The sequence below is a fragment of the Ovis canadensis genome, chromosome 16 (genome assembly GCF_042477335.2).
Source record: "Ovis canadensis isolate MfBH-ARS-UI-01 breed Bighorn chromosome 16, ARS-UI_OviCan_v2, whole genome shotgun sequence".
NCBI lineage: Eukaryota > Metazoa > Chordata > Mammalia > Artiodactyla > Bovidae > Ovis > Ovis canadensis.
The window spans coordinates 21,840,886-21,863,330 of record NC_091260.1 but is presented as its reverse complement, the minus strand read 5'-3'; the positions used below and the strand labels follow the sequence as shown (position 1 = coordinate 21,863,330).

General features: G+C 39.4%; 1 protein-coding gene across 1 annotated transcript; it reads left to right on the top strand.

The window, feature by feature from the left end:
- Positions 1 to 1,186: 1,186 nt before the first annotated feature.
- LOC138421954 (histone H2B subacrosomal variant) lies at positions 1,187 to 1,552 on the top strand. The gene has a single exon (XM_069556459.1). The coding sequence runs from the start codon at positions 1,187 to 1,189 to the stop codon at positions 1,550 to 1,552; it is 366 nt and encodes a 121-aa protein (XP_069412560.1).
- Positions 1,553 to 22,445: the final 20,893 nt, after the last annotated feature.

Genomic DNA, 22,445 nt, shown 5'->3' with positions numbered 1-22,445 from the left:
AGTGATGAGGAACAGTCTGAGGTGTGTTACTAGCAATAAAGCATAGACATTTACAAATGATGCCTCTCGGCTTCAAAAATTAGAGCTTGTTCAAAGGTGTCTCTATAATAACATTACTCTTTCTTGCCTTCTTTCAGATTTACTGTCTTGAGTGGGAGGAAAAGGAAAGGGCTTATAGATAGCATTCCAGAATTTACACATAACCCAGACTCCCTTATCTGTGAAGTAGCTCACAGTGAAAGACATTTCTTGGCAGCATTCATAGTTATGGCAACCATGAGTTACTGAAATGCTTGTGAGTTGGGATTTTTATAGTTACTTCTATTTCTTTTTTATTTTATCCAGGGATGAATTTGATTAAGAAAGCAAATGGGGATTTTTTTTTAAACATGAGTATCAACATGACACATGATCAGGAATGACCCTACAAATACTTTTGGTTAATAATGACAGAAGAACTACAATAACTTGTAAAAAGCAGACCATGTAATAAAATTTGTGAAATTTTCAAGGACTGCATTAATACCATTATAAAAAGTTAATGAACAGTTTACATATCTGAATTTAAACAATAAAATAGGAGGATTTTGTTTTATTCTCTAGTTTTATTGAGTTACTCCTAAGGAGTTGTGGTCCAAAAAATAAATTAGAATTCATTTTTTAAATAAGTCACAATTTTTAAAAGCAGATTAGTTTACATATTTATTTTTATTATAACATCATTGAGATTTTTAATAGTTTATTCATTTGCTTATAAAATGAATTTATATACTTTTATAAACAAAGATTCCACCTATTTAAAGGTTTATGGCATTTTTTTTTTTTACTTTCCTACAACCAACCTCTCAAGTTGATGAGGTGTGCCAACTCTGAAAATATTATATATTATGCTCACAAATTGCTAAAAAATCAAGTATGAAAAATGAGTACTCTTCTGCTATAAAGTCCTCCTCAATCCTTCTGCAACACTATCTTCTCAGGAGAGTTTTAAGTTGGCCAGAAACCAGATTTCCCCTTAGCAACAAACCAGTGTTGTTGCTAGGGGATTATGACATAGGAAGAGTGACCTCCAGTCAGAGGGGAGCTCCAGAAGTCTGACTGTGACATGCCAGTATAAATATGAGCACTCCCACCACCTGTAGGCCCTTCTCCTCTCCACTTGTAACTCATAAGAACAACATCTGCGATGGCCAGAAACATCACCAAGAACAAGCGCCGCAGAGGACACCAAAAAGCAATCTACAGAAAGAAATCACGTTCCAGCACTGAATCTGGCCACAGGAATTATTCACTCTACATAAACAGGGTCCTAAAAGAAGTGGTTCCCCAGAAGGGCATATCATCTCACACCATGGACGTCTTAAACACCATGATCAATGACATGTTTGAGCGCATTTCCACGGAAGCCTGCAACCTAATGTGTTACAGAAAACGCTGTACCCTCACCCCTGAAGACATCCAGAAGGCAGTGTATTTGGTGCTGCCTGAGAAACTGGCTAAGTATGCAGTGGCTTTCGGAAATGAAGCTGTCCAACGATATGTCCGCTCCTAAACTCCATGTTCCAGCTTCATTAAATCTTAGGGAAAGTAACTCTTACTTACTTCCCAAATGATCACTTCAATATTGAATTCATTCTTCTTTTTTATGACATAGTCATATCTCCTGGTATTTTCCCTTTTGTCTTATGTGTAGAGAAGAATTACTCTCTTGCTGTTTTATGTTCTAATGATTTGCCTACCTTTTAGGGTTTCCAACACCTGCTGCTCATGTGACTCCCTCCCAGAACTCACGTTTTTCCTACGAATGTATGAATCTCATTATATAAATTCAATGCTAATTGTATTGTTAAGGTATTGTTAACTATGTAAATGATTATTTAATCCAGCTATTTTGACCCCCAGGTCACACCGACTTTGAATTTATGAACACTAACATTTTAATCAGAAGCATAGTAACACTGATAAATTTTCATCAAAAAGGTATTTTCTAGAGCAAACTACATTCCACCACTTAGTTCTTTAATGGAGTCCCTTTAGAACATGTGAACTATTTCCTTCAATAAGCTCAGCTCCTAACCATGCAATTTTTATCTTTGCGTGTGCCTCTTTTTAATGAGGTAGTGTACATCTGTTAACCTTTTATTCCAATCTATCCCTTTATTCCAATCATTCCCCTTTGGGAACCATGAGTCAATTTTCTATGTCTATTTTATATATAAGTTCATTCGTCTTATTTTTCAGATTCCACATGTAAGTGATATCATATAATTATCTTTCTCTGTTGGACGTTCTTCACTTGGTGTGATAATCTCTAGGTCCGTCTCTGTTGCTGCTTCTGGAATTATTTTTTACTTTTTATGGCTGAGTCGTATTCCATTATATACACACACCACATCTTTTTTATCCAGTCATCTGTTGATGGACACTTGGGTTGCTTCCCATGCCTTACCTTTTGTGAACAGTGTTGCTATGAACATTGGGGTGCAAGTAACTTTTCAAATTAGAGCTTTTTTTTTTCCAGATATATGTCCTGGATTGGGATTCCTGAATCATATGATAACTCTATTTTTAGTTTTTTAAGCCGCCTCCATGCTGCTTTTCATAGTGGATGAAGCAATTTTTGATCTACCTTTATATTTAATTCACTGGAATTTATTATTCTATATTTATAGCATAATAAGGCCCCCACACAGGAACCTACCACTCAATTTATAAACTTTGAACTTTATAGATGTCACTGGAGATATTTCCCAGTCCTATCTCCCTGTCTACTATACTGAATTTTGTTTCCCATTGCCTTGCTTTTCTTTGTACTTTTGCTACCTATCTATACATCTCTACAGAATATGTTTAATTTTCCTAATTTATAATTTAGGGGCCATACTACCTAGGTCATTTTGTGCCTGTCTTTTTCTTTTAAAATTGTTTTTAAGATTTAAATAGTTCTAATTCATTCTTTTCACTCCTGTACTCTATAGTATTCCATAATGTGAATATACAAGTTTGTGTATGCTTACTCTGTTTACGGAGATTTGGGTTGTTTTCTTTTTTTGCTATCATGACCAATGCTCCTATAATGAACTACAACAACAGCTAAGACTTATGTAGCATTTACTATGTGCCTTCATCTTACATAAATTATTTAATAGGGATGACAACCTTGTGAGGATTAAGTAATTTTTCCTTCCTACAGATGAGAAAAATGGGGCACAGAGAAATAAGTAGCTGACTGAGGTCACATACCTATTTAGTGGCAGAGCTGGGATCTGACCAGGTTAACAGCTGCTGTTCAGTCGCTCAGTCATGTCTGACTCTTTGCTACTCCATGGACTGCAGCACACCAGGCTTCCCTGTCCACTATCTCCCATAGTTTACTCAAACTCATAACAAAACACGGTCCAGACTCTGACAAAACATGGTTCACTGGAGAATGGAATGGCAAACCACTTCAGTATTCTTGCCGTGAGAACCCCGTGAACAGGTTAACAGAGTCCACTGTGAACACATGATGCCCACTGTGAACATTCTTGTACATACATCTCATACAAATGCACAAGAATTTTTCTAGTTAAAAAACCTAACAGTGGAAATGCTGGGTAATTGATATGCCCATATTCAACTTTCTAGATATTAACAGACTCTCTTCCAAAGTGTTTTACCAATTTACATTTGCAGGTGATGAGAGTAATTTAGATTCTTCTGGTTACAAGTAACATCACTTAAGTTTCCTCAAGAAAAGGGGGTTTCCTGTATACTGAGATTGGAACTGAGGCTATTCTGTCTCTCGTTTTTATATGCATGCATTTGTATAATTAGACTCAAAATCATCCAATTTAAGTTAGGCCCAGATAGAAGTTGTTTGCCATCTGAAAGATCCATTTAATCATCATTCGATGCCCACACCTGCCGTTCTGCTGGTCAGAAGGGCTTCCAAGTTCTATCTGGGGCCAATAAATTACAGCCCTTGGGCCAAATCTGGAAGCATCCCTCTTTTGTTTGACCCCCCTTACAAGTTAAGAAAGATTATTACATTTTTATAGGGATATTTAAAAGGAAAAAAAGAATATTCAACAGGCATAATGTGACCCACAAAGCCTAAAATACTTGCTATGGCTCTTTACAGAAAGAGTATCTGGTCTACACAATGCTGCTCTTTCTTTCAGGGTCTGCGATACAGCAGGTTTTCTAAGGCTTTGCTTGGGACACCTATATCTCTATAAAGTAAAGTTGAAAATGATGAAAAATTTATAGTTGGCTTTCAAATAACTGTGGTAGAGAGAGTACATAAATGGGGCAATGACCTAATTATCCAGAAAAATGTTTTACTATATATTGAGGTGTTAAAGTGGGTCTTACTTTAAGGGAACTAGGGGGGGTTCCTTGTGTATTGTTCTCTCTTTGTATATGTTTTGAAACATTTTAATAGAATCTCAAAATAAGATTAAGATTTTTGGAAAAAACTCTGGAGTCAGTTTCAAGTCTGATTACATAAATGCACGTGGGTATAAAAAACACATTTTAAAAAAATTTTTAGTGTGGTAAAAATATATATAACATAAAACATCATTTTACTCAGTTTTAAGTGTACAGTCACATTAAGTATATTCACATAGTTATGGAACCATCACCACCATCCATCTTTAGAACTTTTTCATCTTCTCAAACTAAAACTCCATAAACATTAAATAATAGTTTCACATGTCCCCCTTCTCCAGCCTCTGGCAATAACCATTCTGCCTTCTGTCTCCATGAATTTTGCTCCTCTGGGTACTTCATATAAGCGGAATCCACAACATTTGTCTTTTTGTAACAGAAGTATTTCGCTTAGCATAATGTTTTCAAGATTCATCCAATGTAACATATGTCAGAATTTCCATTATTTTTAAGGCTGAATAATATTTGATGGTTCAGCAAGTAAAGAATCTGCCTGAAATGCAAGAGATAAGGAGATGTGGGTTCGATCCCTAGGTCAGGAAGATCCCCTGGAGAAGGAAATTGTCCAGTATTCTTGCCTTAAAAAAAAAAAAAAAAATCCCATGGACAGAGTAGCCTGGTGGGCTACAGTCCAAAGGGTAGCAAAGAGTCAGACACACTGAGCAACTAAGCAGTATTCCATTGTATTCCATTGTATGTGTATAACACATTTTATTTATCCATTCATCCACTAATGATCACTTGGGGTCCTTCCAACTTTTGACTCTTGAGAATAATGCCACTCTGAACATACACAAATATCCCACATTAGGAGTATACCCAGAAGTGAATTGCTAGGTCACATGATAGTTCCATTTTTAATTTTTTGAGGAACCACCATACCATTTTCCACATAGCTGTTTCGTTTTATATTGCCACCAGCACTGCATAAGGGTTCCAATTTCTCCACATCCTCATCAACCTTTATTATTTGATTTTTACATATAATAGCTCTCCTAATGGATATGAAGTATTTTTATTTTCACTTCCTTAATGATTTGTGATAGTGAGGGTATTTTCATGTGCTTATTAGCCATTTGTATGTTTTATTTAGAGAAATGTCTATTCAGGTCCTTTGCCCATTTTTAAATTGTTGGTGTTAAGTTGTAGAAATTCTTTATATGTTCTGAATATTAATCCTCTCTCAGATAGTTCTCCTATTCCATGGATTGCCTCTTCACTTTGTTGATAGTGTCCTTTGATACACAAAAGTTATTAATCTTGATAACATTCAATTTGCCTATTTTTCCTTTTGTTATCCAGGCCTTTGGTGTAATAGTCCACTTTATATTTTGTATTGCTCCTTTATGAGAAAGTTATATACAATACTATTAATATATTTTTTAACTTGGAATCAATTCATAAAGTCAACAACTTATAAAATTAGCTTCTAATTTTAATTTTTTAATGTGTCATACTAGCTAACACATTAATGGTCAAAATTATTTCAGTGCATAATTTTGACATTAACAGGGCCAGTTTATCAACTTTTTAAAGTCTTGAACCCCAATAACCTGAGACAGTTAAATGAAAGACAAAATGTAGCACTCAGCACTAGTCCTCTACTATGCTTTTACCCCCATCTTCTCAGAAATAGAACCCTCAGTTTTAGCTAAAGTCATTGTCACCCAGGATAAAGAGTACATTTCCAAATCTTCCTTTGCCTAGGTGCCTAAGTGACCAACTTGTGCTGAATTGTAAAGAACATGCAACTTACAGGAAGTATCCTTAAAAAACAAGAGCGCTCTTTTCCTTTCTCCTCTTTCCTGCTGGCTGACTTCGGGAAGCAAAGACTAGAGCTGAGGCAGCCATCTTAAACTAGGAGCAGAAACCCATATATTAAAGATGGTAGAGCGGAAAAATAAAAAAGCTTTGGTCTCTGATGACTGAACTGCCATCCAGCCTGGGACTGCCCGTATTTACACGAGAGAGGAATTTCTAGCTTGTTTAAGCCACTGTTATTTCAGGTTTCTATCATTCATAGTCAAATTTTGTTCTAATATAAACATCCAGAAGATTATTGACTGCTAAACAATGCAGTTAGTTTCAAAACGATTGTATACTTATTAAATAAAAACATATTAATCTAGAGATGGAGGATGGCAAATGTCTTGTTTATTTACCAGAGGACGTTGCTGCTAAAATGAAATCTCATGCTATTTAACAATTTGTTGTCAGAGATATGTAATGCAGATGGCAAAATTCTATTGTTATTAGTCTATTGGACACATGAAGTGATTTTAAAACATTACTTAAAATACAAAAATATGTGAGAGTCAAAGATGATGGGAAAGACAACTTCTGACTAACTCAACAACATGATCAATACGTGGATTCCATGGTAATCTGAAGATGGTGGCATACAACATAATGAATGATGTCCCATACCAACAAGAAAGAATAGGGCTGATTTTGTAATACAAGTCACCCAAGAGATAAAATTCCAGCAAACTTAGATTATCCTTCTCTGAGTTTAGAAGTCTTATTTTAGAAATGAAAAATGTAATATCATATAAGTATATGCTGTCACTTACTATGACTTTTTAAAGTCCTGATATGCACACGGCTAGCTTGTTCCTGTGTGAATTAAACATGTCAAAGTACTAGGAAATAGGAAAGTACCATAGAGTATAATACCTTACATATGGTACTTATAGTTTACTATGGATTCACAGAAATGTGTTCTTAGTGATAGATGCCGAGAAAACAAACTCCATCTCTTTAAAAGCATAGAAATTTTTGAAACAACAAACTGAAAATAAATTATTGTGAACAGCTCACATACAGAGAGTCTAGGCTCTGAGCTAGACATTATTCTAAGTACTCCATATATATCAACTCAATATAAAGCCCAAGACAACTACTTGAGAAAAGTACTAATATCATTTACCATCAGGGGAACTGTAGCATAAAAAAAGGCTAAGAAACATGCCAGAGGTCACACAACTAGTAATAAAAGAACTGTGGTTAAACCCATGTACTCTAGCTCCAGAGCCCATCACTTAAAGTACAATGCTTGCTTTATCTCTCATGAAGAGAGACATGTTAGAGGATACTATGGAACATGGAATGTGCATCTAACCCAGAATAAAAAGGTGTCTAACAGGAAATGACACCTGATCTAGATCTTGAAAATGAGTAGGATATGCACATGGGTAGAAGGAATAATATTTGCAAAAGTTTAGGACATTAATGGTATCAACTTAAGATCATTGCAAATTACATAGCTGGAAACAAGCACAGAAGAAAGGATGGGGAAATAAGGTTGGCTGCTCCCGCTAAGTCGATTCAGTCATGTCCGACTCTGTGAGACCCCATAGACGGCAGCCCACCAGGCTCCTCCGTCCATGGGATTTTCCAGGCAAGAGTACTGGAGTGGGGTGCCGTTGCCTTCTCCCAATAAGGTTGGAGAGGTAGGCAAAAATCTGTGGGCTGACCTACACCTTGAATTTGATCCAGTATCCTTGGGGAGACTCATGGAGGGACATTAGGTAGGAGAAATATGTGATTTCATTCGCTGTTAGAAAGATTATTCCAGGAGCAGAAGTGAGGAGGGTGAATTAAAACAGAAAGAGTGATCCATGCAAGTCTTAATGAGGGCCTGAACCAAGCCATTGGCAGTAGAAATGAAGGAGGAAGTGACAGATGTGGAAGAGGCTTAGGAGCCAGAATCCCCAAGAGACATGTACAATGTGCGCCATAATGGAGAAACAGCCAACAAGGGATTCCCAGGGCTCTGGCTCAGGAGACTTGATGGATGGAGCCAAGCCATGTGGCTCAGCTTATTGAGCACTTCCACGTAAAATATCTAGACAGTATGCAAGAGACCATTGTAAATGATGCCATGTGTGGGGTATCATAAGAGTGCTTAACATGCCAAGGGTCTGGCAAAAATCAACCAACCTTAGGGCAGATGATTAGCACTTGTTTAATGCTTAAACAGAAGAGGACAGCTTGAATTTTTAATGCTCGAAATCAGTTTTTATCACAACCCTGTGCTAGGCCACACATCATGTGTTGACAGATTTTGTTAGCTCTGACAGCTGATTGTTTTGAAAGACATTTGGCAGGATGAGAAGAAACCAGCAGACTGTAAATATATGGGAGAAAGTAGCAGCCTGTAAATATAAGTTAAGGTGAAAGGTAAGTCAGTTACATTCAAGATGCTGCTAAGCCGCTTCAGTCGTGTCCGACTCTGTGCGACCCCATAGACGGCAGCCCACCAGGCTCCCCAGTCCCTAGGATTCTCCAGGCAAGAACACTGGAGTGGGTTGCCATTTCCTTCTCCAATGCATGAAAGTCCCCAAAACCAAAAATGCTGGTCTTTTTTTCTGTTCTTGGTGGAGAGTTACTCAGAGGCAAAAGGGGCCTCTTTTCCTGAAAAACTTCATGCTGGCCCAGCCACAGGCAGTGCAGCTTCATTCAGGACCCTAGAAAGGCGCTGGGATCTGAAAGTTGAGGAAAGGGCTGTTTTCCCTCCTCTGCCCTGGGATTAGAATTCCAAAGTAGAGACGGAGATAGGGATTCTTATCTGAAGATGGTAGGGAAAAGGAAGCACAAAGCAATGTCCTAGGATGTTCCTGGTGGGTTGACCTGTGGGCACATGGATGCCAGGCCCCTCTGGGATAAGCACAAAAATTTCTGTGGGGAACTTTGCCAGGAGGGTAAGTTACAGGAACCTTGAGTTACTAAGATTTCAGCTGAAAAGAATACCCCACCTTCAAGTGGTCCTCACTTCCTCTTGTGGATTCTCCAGTAAAGGAGACAGAAGAGTCAATTAAAATCAAATTAATCTCTACAGAGAGTTGCATGCAGATCCCCAGTCAAGTCAGACTTTTAGAACATTATTATTAAACAAACTATCCCTTATTTTGGCTTCCCTGGTGGCTCAGACGGTAAAGAGTCTGCCTGCAATGCAGGAAACCCAGGTTCAGTCCCTGGGTCAGGAAGATCCCTTGGAGATAGCAACCACTCCAGTATTCTTGTGTGGGAAGTCCCTAGACAGAAGAGCCTACTGGGCTACAGTCCATGGGGTCGCAACGAGTCAGGACACGACTGAGCAGCTTTCGCTTTCATCCCTTATTTTAGTCTGATACATTTGCATTTGGATTACTCCACAGTGAAAAAAAAAAAAGAAGCTTTTAAGAACAATAAACAGGGACTTTCCTGGTGGTCCAGTAGCTAAGACTCTGTGCTCCCAATACAGGGGGGCTGGGTTAGATTCCTGGTCAGGGAACTAGATCCCACACGCTGCAGTGAAGATCCCGCAACTAAGACCTAGTGCCGCCAAAACACGCAGACACGCACCAGTACTATTTAATCGGCAGTCAGTCTCTAAGATGACTCCCTTATGATTTTCTTATCCTGTGATTCAAGTCTTTGTGTGGCTCCTCCCACAACATATCAGCGTTGGTCTGTGTATCCGAGAATACCCTGGAAGCGACAGTGTGTGACTTTCAAGGCTATATCAAAACAAAAACAAAACACACTGCCACTTCCTCCTGGTTTTCTCTTGGGTTACCCACTCTGGGGAAATCAGCTACCTTGCCTCGGGGATATCAAAGCAGCCTATGGAAATATTCAAGTGGTGAAGAACTCAGGTCTCCTGCCGACAGTCAGAATTAGCTTACTTGCTGGCCATATGAGTGAAACACCCTGCAAGTGGCTCTTCCAGCCCAAGTCATGCGTTCTGAAGACAGAGCCCTGGCCAGCATCTCAACTGCAAGCTCAAGAGAGACTCCAAGCCAGAGCCCCCAGCCCAGCTGCTCCGATATTCCTCCCCCTCAAAAATGTCAAGACAAATGCAACAAATTAACATTATTGTTGCACATTTGGAGAGAATTTGTTAAGCAGCAATATTTAACCTATATACTTAATTTATATCCACATGAATAAGACAACTTACCAAAGTAATCTTCCCAAAACAAAGAGATTGCCGCCATAATAAGCTTTATATTCTATCTTAGGTCAAAAGAAATCTCTGGCACTAAAGCAAATTTCTGGCACATTTCAAATTCAGGCACAATTTTGACTCCCCTTAGAAATAGTAGTGTTCAGAAATATTAAAATCTAAGTCCAAAGCACTCATTTACGCTATAGTACCATACAGGTAGCTAGCTAGGTTGAAAAGTCTGATAACTTAATTTTTTAAAACAGGAAAAAATCAGTCTAGACAGCATCTACAGATAAATAACATCATTGCATTCAATGATCTGGCTCAAGAGAGAAAGCAACAAAAAAAATCTGAGAGTAATTTGATTTTAGGAAAGAAAAGCATAATAAACTGCTACTATTATGAAAAAATGATGTATGTTCCAAAGCAAAATATCTGCAGCAACAAGAACACATTCAAAATATCTTATTGAAATGCCAAGGAAAATGCTGGCCTCTAAAATAAAGTGAGGAGCTTGAATACATCTCAGAGGACTATATGCAATGTTATAAGCAAATCAAGATGTTTCAATTATCACACACATTAAAATAATAACCAGAACTAGAGACAACTACCCACATTTTGGAAGGCTTCAGAGGTGAGACTGTGAGTTGTCCTCATGCATAACCTTGTATTATGTGTTATGCTTCACATACCTGTCTTTTGGCCTAAACTGTAAGCTCTTAGAAAGCAGGGACTTCAGTACCTAGCTCAATTCACTGCTGATAGTGAGTTAATCTGAATTCTCCAGGGGAAAAAAATGAATCTGAATCCAGAGCTTATCAGCAGGTGCAATCCCAGGGCAGCAAAAATGAAGGAAAAGGTAAATGGAAGAAGATAGATAGTCAGAAGATGGAAGGAAATACAAGGTAATGCATTGACCACACAGGCTGCTGGTCTATAACAAATAATCGCTTTGCTGGTGTTCCCTTCTGAGCCATGCAGGACATGTCTGGACAGATTATCAGGGAAAACCATGACTTGGAACAGTCTCTTGCAGGAAAAAATGGAGAGAGAATTTGTCTGCTAGCTCCATCCTGATTTCTGTTCCTCACTGGTCACAGTTTGTTCTATGAGGATTTAATACCCCTAAACACCCAGACTGTGGCCTCTTCAGCAACCGCTAGGGAAAATCCATCATACTTCATACAAATCTGGAATTGGTAAGAGGGGCCAGAGACTTGAGGCATCAGTCTCAAGTATCATAAATTCATGACCCTCCTCCACATAGCCCTTTACAACAGTAGCTATGGCAAAGCCATAAAAACCCAAGGTTTCGGGATCAGGAGAGGCTGAAAGAAGGCATCCAATATAGCCAGTGCTGGTAGATACCTTAGATACCTGTGTTCAGAACCTTCTTATAGTCTGGATGACAAACAGGAGACTAACAAGTATTCAGTACAGCTACAAAGTCCAGTTTTATCCATCTTTATACATAAATCTAACTTACCTAGTTAGCTCCAGTCCTTTTTCCCTGACACCAGTAAGATATTTTTGTCTCAGAGACGGGGATAAAAGATGAAAGATTTTTATTTTCAATGCTTTTATAAGCTGATCTTTTTAGGAGCAATCATCAAGTTTTGGTCAAATTGCTCATCTCAAGTCTTCCCAATGACTCAAGCTGGCCTCAAAATCTCTAAAATGAAGCTTTCTCCTGGGTAGCAGACCAGATTAATTCACTTGCTTTCATTTTATGCAAACCTTAAGTACCTGAATTTGAAATATAAGTAAAGGCACATTTTATGTGTAAAATCTGAAGCAGTTCAAATTCACTGATTTTTAAGAAATTGTCAATAATTATTTAATTTTGAAGCTGGTGAACTATGCTTATACTATTGTCACTTACTGGGACTAGTTTAGATGGTAACAAGCATACCCATTATCATTTTTCAGAGTTAAGTCATGAATTATCTGAGATCTTTAAGATATCATATTATATCATATTATGTGGTATCTTTAAGAACAGATGTTCATAAAATGCATCTGCTTCCTATTCTTGCTGCTGCTGCTGCTGCTGCTAAGTTGCTTCAGTCGTGTCCAACTCTGTGCGACCCCATAGACGGCAGCCCACTAGGCTCCCCCGTCCCTGGGATTCTCCAGGCAAGAACACTGGAGTGGGTTGCCATTTCTTTCTTCAATGCATTAAAGTGAAAAGTGAAAGTAAAGTCGCCCAGTCGTGCCCGACTCTTAGTGACCCCATGGACTGCAGCCTACCAGGCTCCTTCATCCTTGGGATTTTCCAGGCAAGAGTACTGGAGTGGGTTGTCATTGTCTTCTCCCCCTATTCTTGCTAGTGTTATAATTTTGCAGATGAGGAAACTGAGTCATCACATGACTGAATTTTGGGACTCAAGGCCAAGTCTTCAGTCATCAATACTTGTGTCCTTTTCATTATATCATGTTTATGGTTCCATCCATCTCAAATTTGTGTTATTATCAAACTTTACCTTCATGCATAGCATCAATAAAAATATTGACTGAGGCTACAGTATTCTACCTAATATGTACCTTTAGGCAGACGTAAAGCTATTAACAGATACTCTATTTATAGTATGATTCAACAACCCAGCTACTTACCTACTTTAAGAGTCAATAAGCCATAGTTCACCATTAATTGCCAAGAAAATAAAAAAGAGAGTTAACAACCACAAGAATACTATTATCTATCATTTGGGGGAGTGGGGCACCAGGTACTATCTTATAATCTTCACATACATTATTGCATTTAACACTCACAACAGCCCTGTAAGGCAATATTATTATTTTTCTCATTTTGCAGACAAGAAGGGACTCAAAAACATTAACTAATTTGGTCAAAATTACCCTGCTAGCAAGTATATGCTAAGTGCTGGACCTAGATATTTTCCATTGACCCAAACTGCCATATATTTGCAAAGTTAAGTAAGGTTAGCGAAAGCGTGTTTATTCTTGCATGTGCATTAGCTCTTTTTAATATTTATCACAATTTATTTTATATGCAAAGAAATTGAGGCTCATGAAATGTAGGTGTTTTTTCCAAATTCTTATAGCTATTAAGTATCAGAACTGGGATTCAAAGCTTGGAATTCTTTCTATTCACTGCTTCTCCCTGAATACTATCAGTTGAAATCAAGACTGCCTATGTTCAAGACAGTGTATGCTAATCTATCATCACAGAATAGTATCTAAAAATCGATTCTACAAAAAATCACTTACAACAGTTGTTTCCACAGTTTGTACCTTCTGAATTAGTGAGAAACCTCTAAGTCCACTGATGTAACTGTAATTTTATGCTGGAAACTCCCAGGGATTTTAGTGAAGAGAGAGATGAGAACTTAGGAAAATATAATAGCCTTATACAGATATTGAAGATAGAGGAATAGCAATAAAGACTTCCCCGGTGGCTCAGATAGTAAAGAATCCACCTGCAATGTGAGAGATCCAGGTTCAGTCCCTGGATCAGGATGATTCCCCTGGAGAAGAGAATGGCTACCCACTCCAGTATTCTTGCCTGGAGAATTCCATGGACAGAGGAGCCTGGCAGGCGACAGTTCACGGGGTCGCAAAGAGTCAGACATGACTGAGCGACAAACGCACATAATAAGAATCCTCAAAACAGCTGACATCTTAATGGTAAGCCTAAAAGATTGTTGAAGGAAGGAAGATAGGACTAACAAGCTAGAGGTGAACAGAAACAAAACATCCTACAATGAAGTACTTTAATACACTGGTATAGAAAACTTCTCTTAAAGTTTCTCTCATTTCCCCAGAATATGTATTAGGAATAGGTTTGGCTGCATTTAACAGAGCAATCCAAAGCAATGGTGGAAATAAGAAAGTTTGTACCTTTTTCGTATGTGTGTGTGCACGCTGAGTCATGTCCAACTCTTTGCGTCCCTATTGATTGTAGCCTGCCAGGCTTCACTGTCCATGGGATTTTCCAGGCAAGTATACTGGAGCTGGTTGCCATTTCTCCAGGGATCTTTTCTAACCAGGGATCGAATCCAGGTCTCTGCAGATTCTTTACCATCTGAGCTACCTCTTCCGTATAATGGCCGGAAATTGGCAGTTCTTGGCCAGTATGGAGTCTCCAAGTGTTAGAGAGCCAAGATCTTTCTTCACTGTTGCTTTGCCATTCTTGGCTGCCATCAACAGGTCACCTCCTGGTTCACACTAGTTGCTGGGGCTCCAACCACTATATTCATGTTTCAGAGAATAAAGAGTCTACTTTTTCCCTTTTAAGGAGACTTTCCAGATATAAATCACAGTTTTTCCACTTATATACCACTAACAGAATTTCATACCATAATCACATTCACACTTTGTTGCAAGGGAGGCTGTCCTGTAGCTGGATGTATTATCCCCACATAAATACAGGATTTTATTACGCTGGAGGAAAGAGTATGGATATTGTGATGTGCAATAAGCAGGCTCTGCCACAAATGGATAAAGGATAAAAATAACAATAAAAACAACAACAATAATAATATAGTTCATTCAATCTACCTACCTCCTCAAAGATATCCGCATCAGGATATTTCAATGCCATAAGTAAATTGGCACCATAGTACAATATTCCAGTTACAAAATTTGAAATCAATTTAGATACTTTTGTAGCAAGAATAAGGGGAATGGATTGACTATGAAGCCAACGAATGAGAAAACTTGAGTTTTGTATATACAAAAATCACAATATTCTTCTAATCTGACAGTTGGCTTTTGTCCTCAGGCTGTGATGGCTGGAAGCATATGATAAGAAACTTTCACATTTAATGTCATCTATATTCTCACACTGTAGATTGTTTAAATTGAACTTGCAGCAGCTCTCTTTTCTACTCCACTATATTCACATTTTAAGAAAACACAGCTCAAATTTCAAGGGAAAAACTCTATCAAAAGTTATATTTAACTCCTATATATTCAAAATACTGCGTATAAATTAAATGTTCACTGCTTTCTAAAATTGGATAGAAATGAGCAATTAAAGAAAAAATTGAAAGAAATAAGGTATATGATACACAACTGTTCTTTTAAATGTATTTCTATTTCCCATAATTATAATAATCGCTAACATTTATTAAGTAATTATTATATGCCAAGAGCTTCAGTGTGTAATTTTTCTCCTTAGGGTCTGTCAACCATTCAGCCTTTCCATAGATATCTGCCAGACATTTCTTATAAACCTAGCACTAGACAGGGGTACACAGACAAAAAATAGATACAATTCTAAGAAAATGGATAGTATTTTTTTAAGTGAACAGAGAAATTAAATAAGTACATTCTAATTCCTGAATACATGAGTTCTGAGACAGACCATTGAGGCTCAAATTCTACTCCATGAATTCCTAGCTGTGGGATGTGAGGCAAATCCACATAACTCTTCCAAATTTCAGTTTCCTCATCTGAAACATGGGGATAACAAAGTCCTGAATGAAAAAAGTTGTGTAAAGCACTTAACTCACTGTTTGGCACAATGTAAGCATTCAATAAGTGTTAGTTATTATTATTTGCATAAATAATAGCACCCAGGCTGCTAAAGGACCACTAAGAAGGATGATGCTAAACTCACACACCAGGCTAAGAAGACTTAGAGTATCTGAGTTGATTACTGAAGGCTGTGCAACTCAAATATTCCTCTAGGTTCTCCACCTTTCAGGAGTCAGCCTTCTTTTTCATATCCAAATAACCCTGACCCACATCCCTGTAAAAGCAGAAAGTCTCATCTTTCATTGGGCTTCCTTCTCAAGGGCAGCAGTGAAAACTCTAAGAATGATGACAGGTTCCACAAACCCTGGGGCTCCCCAGGCTGGATGCCCTCTCTGGATAATGGCTCTACTGTGTGCACAGCATACCTGCCCACACCTAACCAGCTGTCCCAGGCTGTTTCTGCTTTCCCAGTTACTGTTCAACCTCACGATGGACACAGAGCCCTCTTCAATGCCCCAAGACAATCTAAGAAGGAGCCGCATCTTTAAATAAGGCTTCATTGAAAGATTAGGAGGACAGAAATACACCAGGAAGGTTAACCATGACTAAAGATGGTTACTCTGAGAGTCACAGCCAAAACATAAGTTCACTGTCTTCTCTTAGCTCCCACGGGTCCTTTCCTGATGGGGGTAGGAGCTAGCTGTGTATACTCTACCCACAGGAATCCTTAGATACCTCCACATTTCAGACTCCGAGCTCAATTCCCTCTTTGCCCCCAAGGAAGAAGGAAAACCTCTCCCCAGCCCAAGGCCCTTCCCTTTCCCATCCCTGGATGTCGGGTGCATGAGCACCCATTTCCTTCATGGTAATAGTTTCCTTATATCAAAGATACCTAGGACAAGCATGTGAGTCTTCAAACACTGCCCCAAATCAAGGTTATATCATCTTAACTCTGGGGTAGAACACCAATCCCCCAAGCCTTCTACTGCTGCTTCAAGCTTGTCTATATCCGTATTACAGACCCCACTCCTTTGGTCTTGAGGTAAAAGGAAGTTCAGGCCTGCCTGACCTTCCTGCTGTGGTTCCTGGATTTTTATGGACACTTCTTGGGGGAAAAAAAGACACCTAACGCCACTGACGCATCATTTTCAGGCAACGGACAGTCTAAATCCAGATACAGAGGAATTTTTTTTTTCCATTAGCTTTTTGAAATACTACACTTACATTATCAAACAGAACATTTAATATGTTATTCTGAAGCTTTTGCATTTGGAGCTATTACCATACTTTATTTTGAGCAAACTCCAGGAGATAGTAGAGGACAGGGGCACCTGGCAGGTTGCAGTCCATGGATGGGGTCACAAAGAGTGACCCACAAAGAGATGGGGTCACATCTTAGCGGCTGAAGAACAGCAACAAACCCTACTATATGGGCTTCCTTGAGAAAAATGGTTAAATATTTTCTTTACAAATACGTTACTAAAACGATTCATCCAAGTGGTCTACCCTCAAACAAAGAGAAGTCTCACCTTAAGGACAAGTGTTTCACTGTGGAGTACCTCACTTCCTCAGAGTTCTGCTCTCAGCCAGATTCTGTGTTAGATATGCTTTGCTTTTCCCCAAAGTGTATCCTCAGTTGTTTAGAAATAGCATTCTAAATGCCAAGAGCATTTTAAAAACATTAAAGAACTGTTTTATTAGAAGGTATTTTAGCATTCTGTTACTACTGAATACATAATACCTCTTGGCAGAAACTCTATCAGGGATATCAGACATATAAGCAGGGCTTCCCTGAGCAGCAAGTAAAGAATCCACTTGCAGTGCAGGAGACCTGGGTTCGATTCCTGAGTTGGGAAGATCCCCTGGAGGAGGATATGGCAACCCACTCTCGTACTCTTGCCTGAAAAATCCCATGGACAGAAGAGCCTGATGGGTGACAGTCAATAGGGTCTCAAAGAGTTGGACACAACTGAGCCCAAGCACACAAGATACACACCCAAGACTTACAAGCTAAAGATCCTATCTAAACACCAAGGGAACCACTTTTTGGACAGTCAAGAACCATTTGGCATTCAAATGTGTACCCCTAAAGGTTTTTATTTATATTACTCAAGCAATAATTTACAAGTTCAGTGACACTTATATTTTTAGTATAATATTACTCAGGGTATAAATCAAACTATCTTTGATCATCTATTCACTGACATCTCTCCTCTGCTCAGACAAGCAAATTTAGGTGAGTTTAGACTTTCCACCAATATATCAAGTTTTTCTTTACTCTCTGCAATAAAGAACTTTAAAAAATATTTTTATTACTATTGTTAGGTGCTTCAGTTCAGTTCAGTCGCTCAGTCGTGTCCGACTCTTTGCAACCCCATGAATCACAGCACGCCAGGCCTCCTTGTCCATCACCAACTCCCAGAGTCCACTCAACTCACGTCCATCGAGTCAGTGATGCCATCCAGCCATCTCATCCTCTGTCGTCCACTTCTCCTCCTGCCCCCAATCCCTCCCAGCATCAGAGTCTTTTCCAATGAGTCAACTCTTCGCATGAGGTGGCCAAAGTACTGGAGTTTCAGCTTTAGCATCATTCCTTCCAAAGAAGTCCCAAGGCTGATCTCCTTCAGAATGGACTGGTTGGATCTCCTTGCAGTCTAAGGGACTCTCAAGAGTCTTCTCCAACACCACAGTTCAAACGCATCAAGTCTTCAGCACTCAGCCTTCTTCACATCCATACATGACCACTGGACCATAGCCTTGACTAGACGGACATTAGTAGGCAAAGTAATGTCTCTGCTTTTGAATATGCTATCTAGGTTGGTCACAACTTTTCTTCCAAGGAGTAAGCGTCTTTTAATTTCATGGCTGCAGTCACCATCTGCAGTGATTTTGGAGCCCAAAAATATAAAGTCTGACACTGTTTCCACTGTTTCCCCATCTATTTCCCATGAAGCGATGGGACCAGATGCCATGATCTTCGTTTTCTGAATGTTGAGCTTTAAGCCAACTTTTCACTCTCCTCTTTTACTTTCATCAAGAGGCTTTTTAGTTCCTCTTCACTTTCTGCCATAAGAGTGGTGTCATCTGCATACCTGACGTTATTGATATTTCTCCTGGCAACCTTCATTCCAGCTTGTGCTTCTTCCAGTCCAGCGTTTCTCATGATGTACTCTGCATAGAAGTTAAATAAGCAGGGTGACAATATACAGCCTTGATGTATTCCTTTTCCTATTTGGAACCAGTCTGTTGGCCCATGTCCAGTTCTAACTGTTGCTTCTTGACCTGCATACAGATTTCTCAAGAGGCAGGTCAGGTGGTCTGGTATTCCCACCTCTTTCAAAATTTTCCACAGTTTATTGTGATCCACACACTCAAAGGCTTTGGCATAGTCAATAAAGCAGAAATAGATGTTTTTCTGGAACTCTCTTGCTTTTTCCATGATCCAGCGGATGTTGGCAATTTGATCTCTGGTTCCTCTGCCTTTTCTAAAACCAGCTGGAACATCAGGAAGTTCACAGTTCACGTATTGCTGAAGCCTGGCTTGGAGAATTTTGAGCATTACTTTACTAGCATGTGAGATGAGTGCAATTGTGCAGTAGTTTGAGCATTCTTTGGCATTGCCTTTCTTTGGGATTGGAATGAAAACTGCCCTTTTCCGGTCCTGTGGCCACTGCTGAGTTTTCCAAATTTGCTGGCATACTGAGTGTAGCACTTTCACAGCATCATCTTTCAGATTTGAAATAGCTCAACTGGAATTCCATCACCTCCATTAGCTTTGTTCGTAGTGATGCTTTCTAAGGCCCACTTGACTTCACATTGCAGGATGTCTGGCTCTAGGTGAGTGATCACACCATCGTGATTATCTGGGTCGTGACGATCTTTTTCGTACAGTTCTTCTGTGTATTCTTGCCACCTCTTCTTGGTCCAGACCATTTCTGTCCTTTATTGAGCCCATCTTTGCATGAAATGTTCCCTGGGTATCTCTAATTTTCTTGAAGAGATCTCTAGTCTTTCCCATTCTGTTGTTTTCCTCTATTTCTTTGCATTGATCGCTGAAGAAGGCTTTCTTATATCTTCTTGCTATTCTCTGGAACTCTGCATTCAGATGCTTATATCTGTCCTTTTCTCCTTTGCTTTTTGCCTCTCTTCTTTTCACAGCTATTCGTAAGGCCTACTCAGACAGCCATTTTGCTTTTTTGCATTTCTTTTCCATGGGAATGGTCTTGATCCTTGTCTCCTGTACAATGTCACGAACCTCATTCCATCGTTCATCAGGCACTCTATCTATCAGATCTAGGCCCTTAAATCTATTTCTCACTTCCACTGTATACTCATAAGGGATTTGATTTAGGTCATACCTGAATGGTCTAGCAGTTTTCCCTAGTTTCTTCAATTTGGGTATGAATTTGGTAATAAGCAGTTCATGATCTGACCCACAGTCAGTTCTCAGTCTTGTTTTTGCTGACTGTGGAGTTTCTCCATCTCTGGCTGCAAAGAATATAATCAATCTGATTTCAGTGTTGACCATCTGGTGATGTCCATGTGTAGAGTCTTCTTTTGTGTTGTTGGAAGAGGAGGTTTGCTATGACCAGTGCATTTTCTTGGCAAAACTCTATTAGTCTTTGCCCTGCTTCATTCCGCATTCCAAGGCCAAATTTGCCTGTTACTCCAGGTGTTTCTTGACTTCCTACTTTTGCATTCCAGTCCCCTATAATGAAAAGGACATCGTTTTTGGATGTTAGTTCTAAAAGGTCTTGTAGGTCTTCATAAAACCGTTCAACTTCAGCTTCTTCAGTGTTACTGGTTGGGGCATAGACTTGGATAACTGTGATATTCTGACAGAATGTGGTCCACTGGAGAACGGAATGGTAAACCACTTCAGTATTCTTGCCTTGAGAACCCCATGAACAGTATGAAAAGGCAAAATGATAGGATACTGAAAGAGGAGCTCCCCAGGTCGGTAGGTGCCCAGTATGCTACTGGAGATCAGTGGAGAAATAACTCCAGAAAGAATGAAGGGATGGAGCCAAAGCAAAAACAATACCCAGCTGTGGATGTGACTGGTGATAGAAGCAAGGTCCGATGCTGTAAAGAGCAATATTGCATAGGAACCTGGAATGTCAGGTCCATGAATCAAGACAAATTGGAAGTGGTCAAACAAGAGATGGCAAGAGTGAACATCAACATTCTAGGAATCAGCAAACTAAAATGGACCGGAATGGGTGAATTTAACTCAGATGACCATTATATCTACTACTGCGGGCAGAAATCCCTCAGAAGAAATGGAGTAGCCATCATGGTCAACAAAAGAGTCTGAAATGCAGTACTTGGATGCAATCTCAAAAACGACAGAATGATCTCTGTTAGGTGCTTAGTCATGTCCTACTCTTTGTGACCCTGTGTACTGGAGCCTGCCTGGCTCCTCTGTCCATGGAGTTCTCCAGGCAAGAATACTGGAGTGGGTTGCCATTCTCTTCTCCAGGGGATCTTCCTAACCCAGGGCTCGAACCTGGTCTCCTGCATTGCAGGCAGATTCCTTACTATCTGAGCCACCAGGGAAGCCCACTGACTTACTGTTACTATTAAATGTTACGATTTAACTGAAATTTTCAAAGAGAATATTTTGCTAGCCACTTCAGTGGATTGTTGGAAAATCAGCTGAGATAATAGAGTAAGGATAGAACAACTTTTAGGAAACTATGTATAAATTATTATCATTACTATCTTGTTAAGGTGGGAGAACAGTAGATAATGGTACAAATGGCATTTAATATATGGCCTGTGACAATGGTAAGAAGACAAACTCATGTGTATTGAGACTAATTTGGCAGTTAAGTATATCTTAATCCTCACAACCAATGTATGATATTTCTATTTTAAAATACTTAACTGAAGATAACAGAGGTTAAATTACTTGCCTTATAGCCACAAAGTTAATCAAAACCTGAATGGGGCTTAAACACAAAAGAGAGGGCTTAGGAAACATAAGCAGAAAAGTAGCAAGAAAAGGACTGTCCAACCTACATCCTACAGTTGCCTGTCTAACTTTGCCTGGTTCTCTCTTAAGTAAAGAATTTGAGAGTTGTCCTTCTCTAGCCTTTGCAGTTCAGCCTCAGCCCCAGAGACCACCCAAGCACTCTGCACCCTGGCAACTCGGCTGTGAGAGTGAGAGCTGGCACTTGGAGTTGGTACCCTGTTGCAGGTCAAGTGTCCGGTGAATCTGCTCTCAAGCCCTGAGGATGCACAGACCCACCAGCTACAGCTTCCTCCGGCCTCCACCATTCTGCCCAGGTGATAAAACTGAGGTTCTAACTGGGCTTTCCCGTCTGAGTTCAGGCAGGATGAGGCTTTGCCTCATATGAAGGTCTGTTAAGTCTGCCGTAAATGAGAAGTGCCCAAGGTGAAAAGAGGCTACATGCTGCAAATGCGCAAGAGGGCCACAATTTATCAAGGCATAGCTTGACTGGAGTTGCCGAGCAAGAACAGAAGTCTGAGAAGATGAAGGTACAATGAACTTGTTCCAGTTGCTATCTCTGTGATCGTTAGCCAATGTTTTTAGCTTCTTTGGGCTTTGCTTTCCTCATCTCTAAAATGAAGGTAAGGATACCCATACGACTAGGTTTTTTGTAATAAT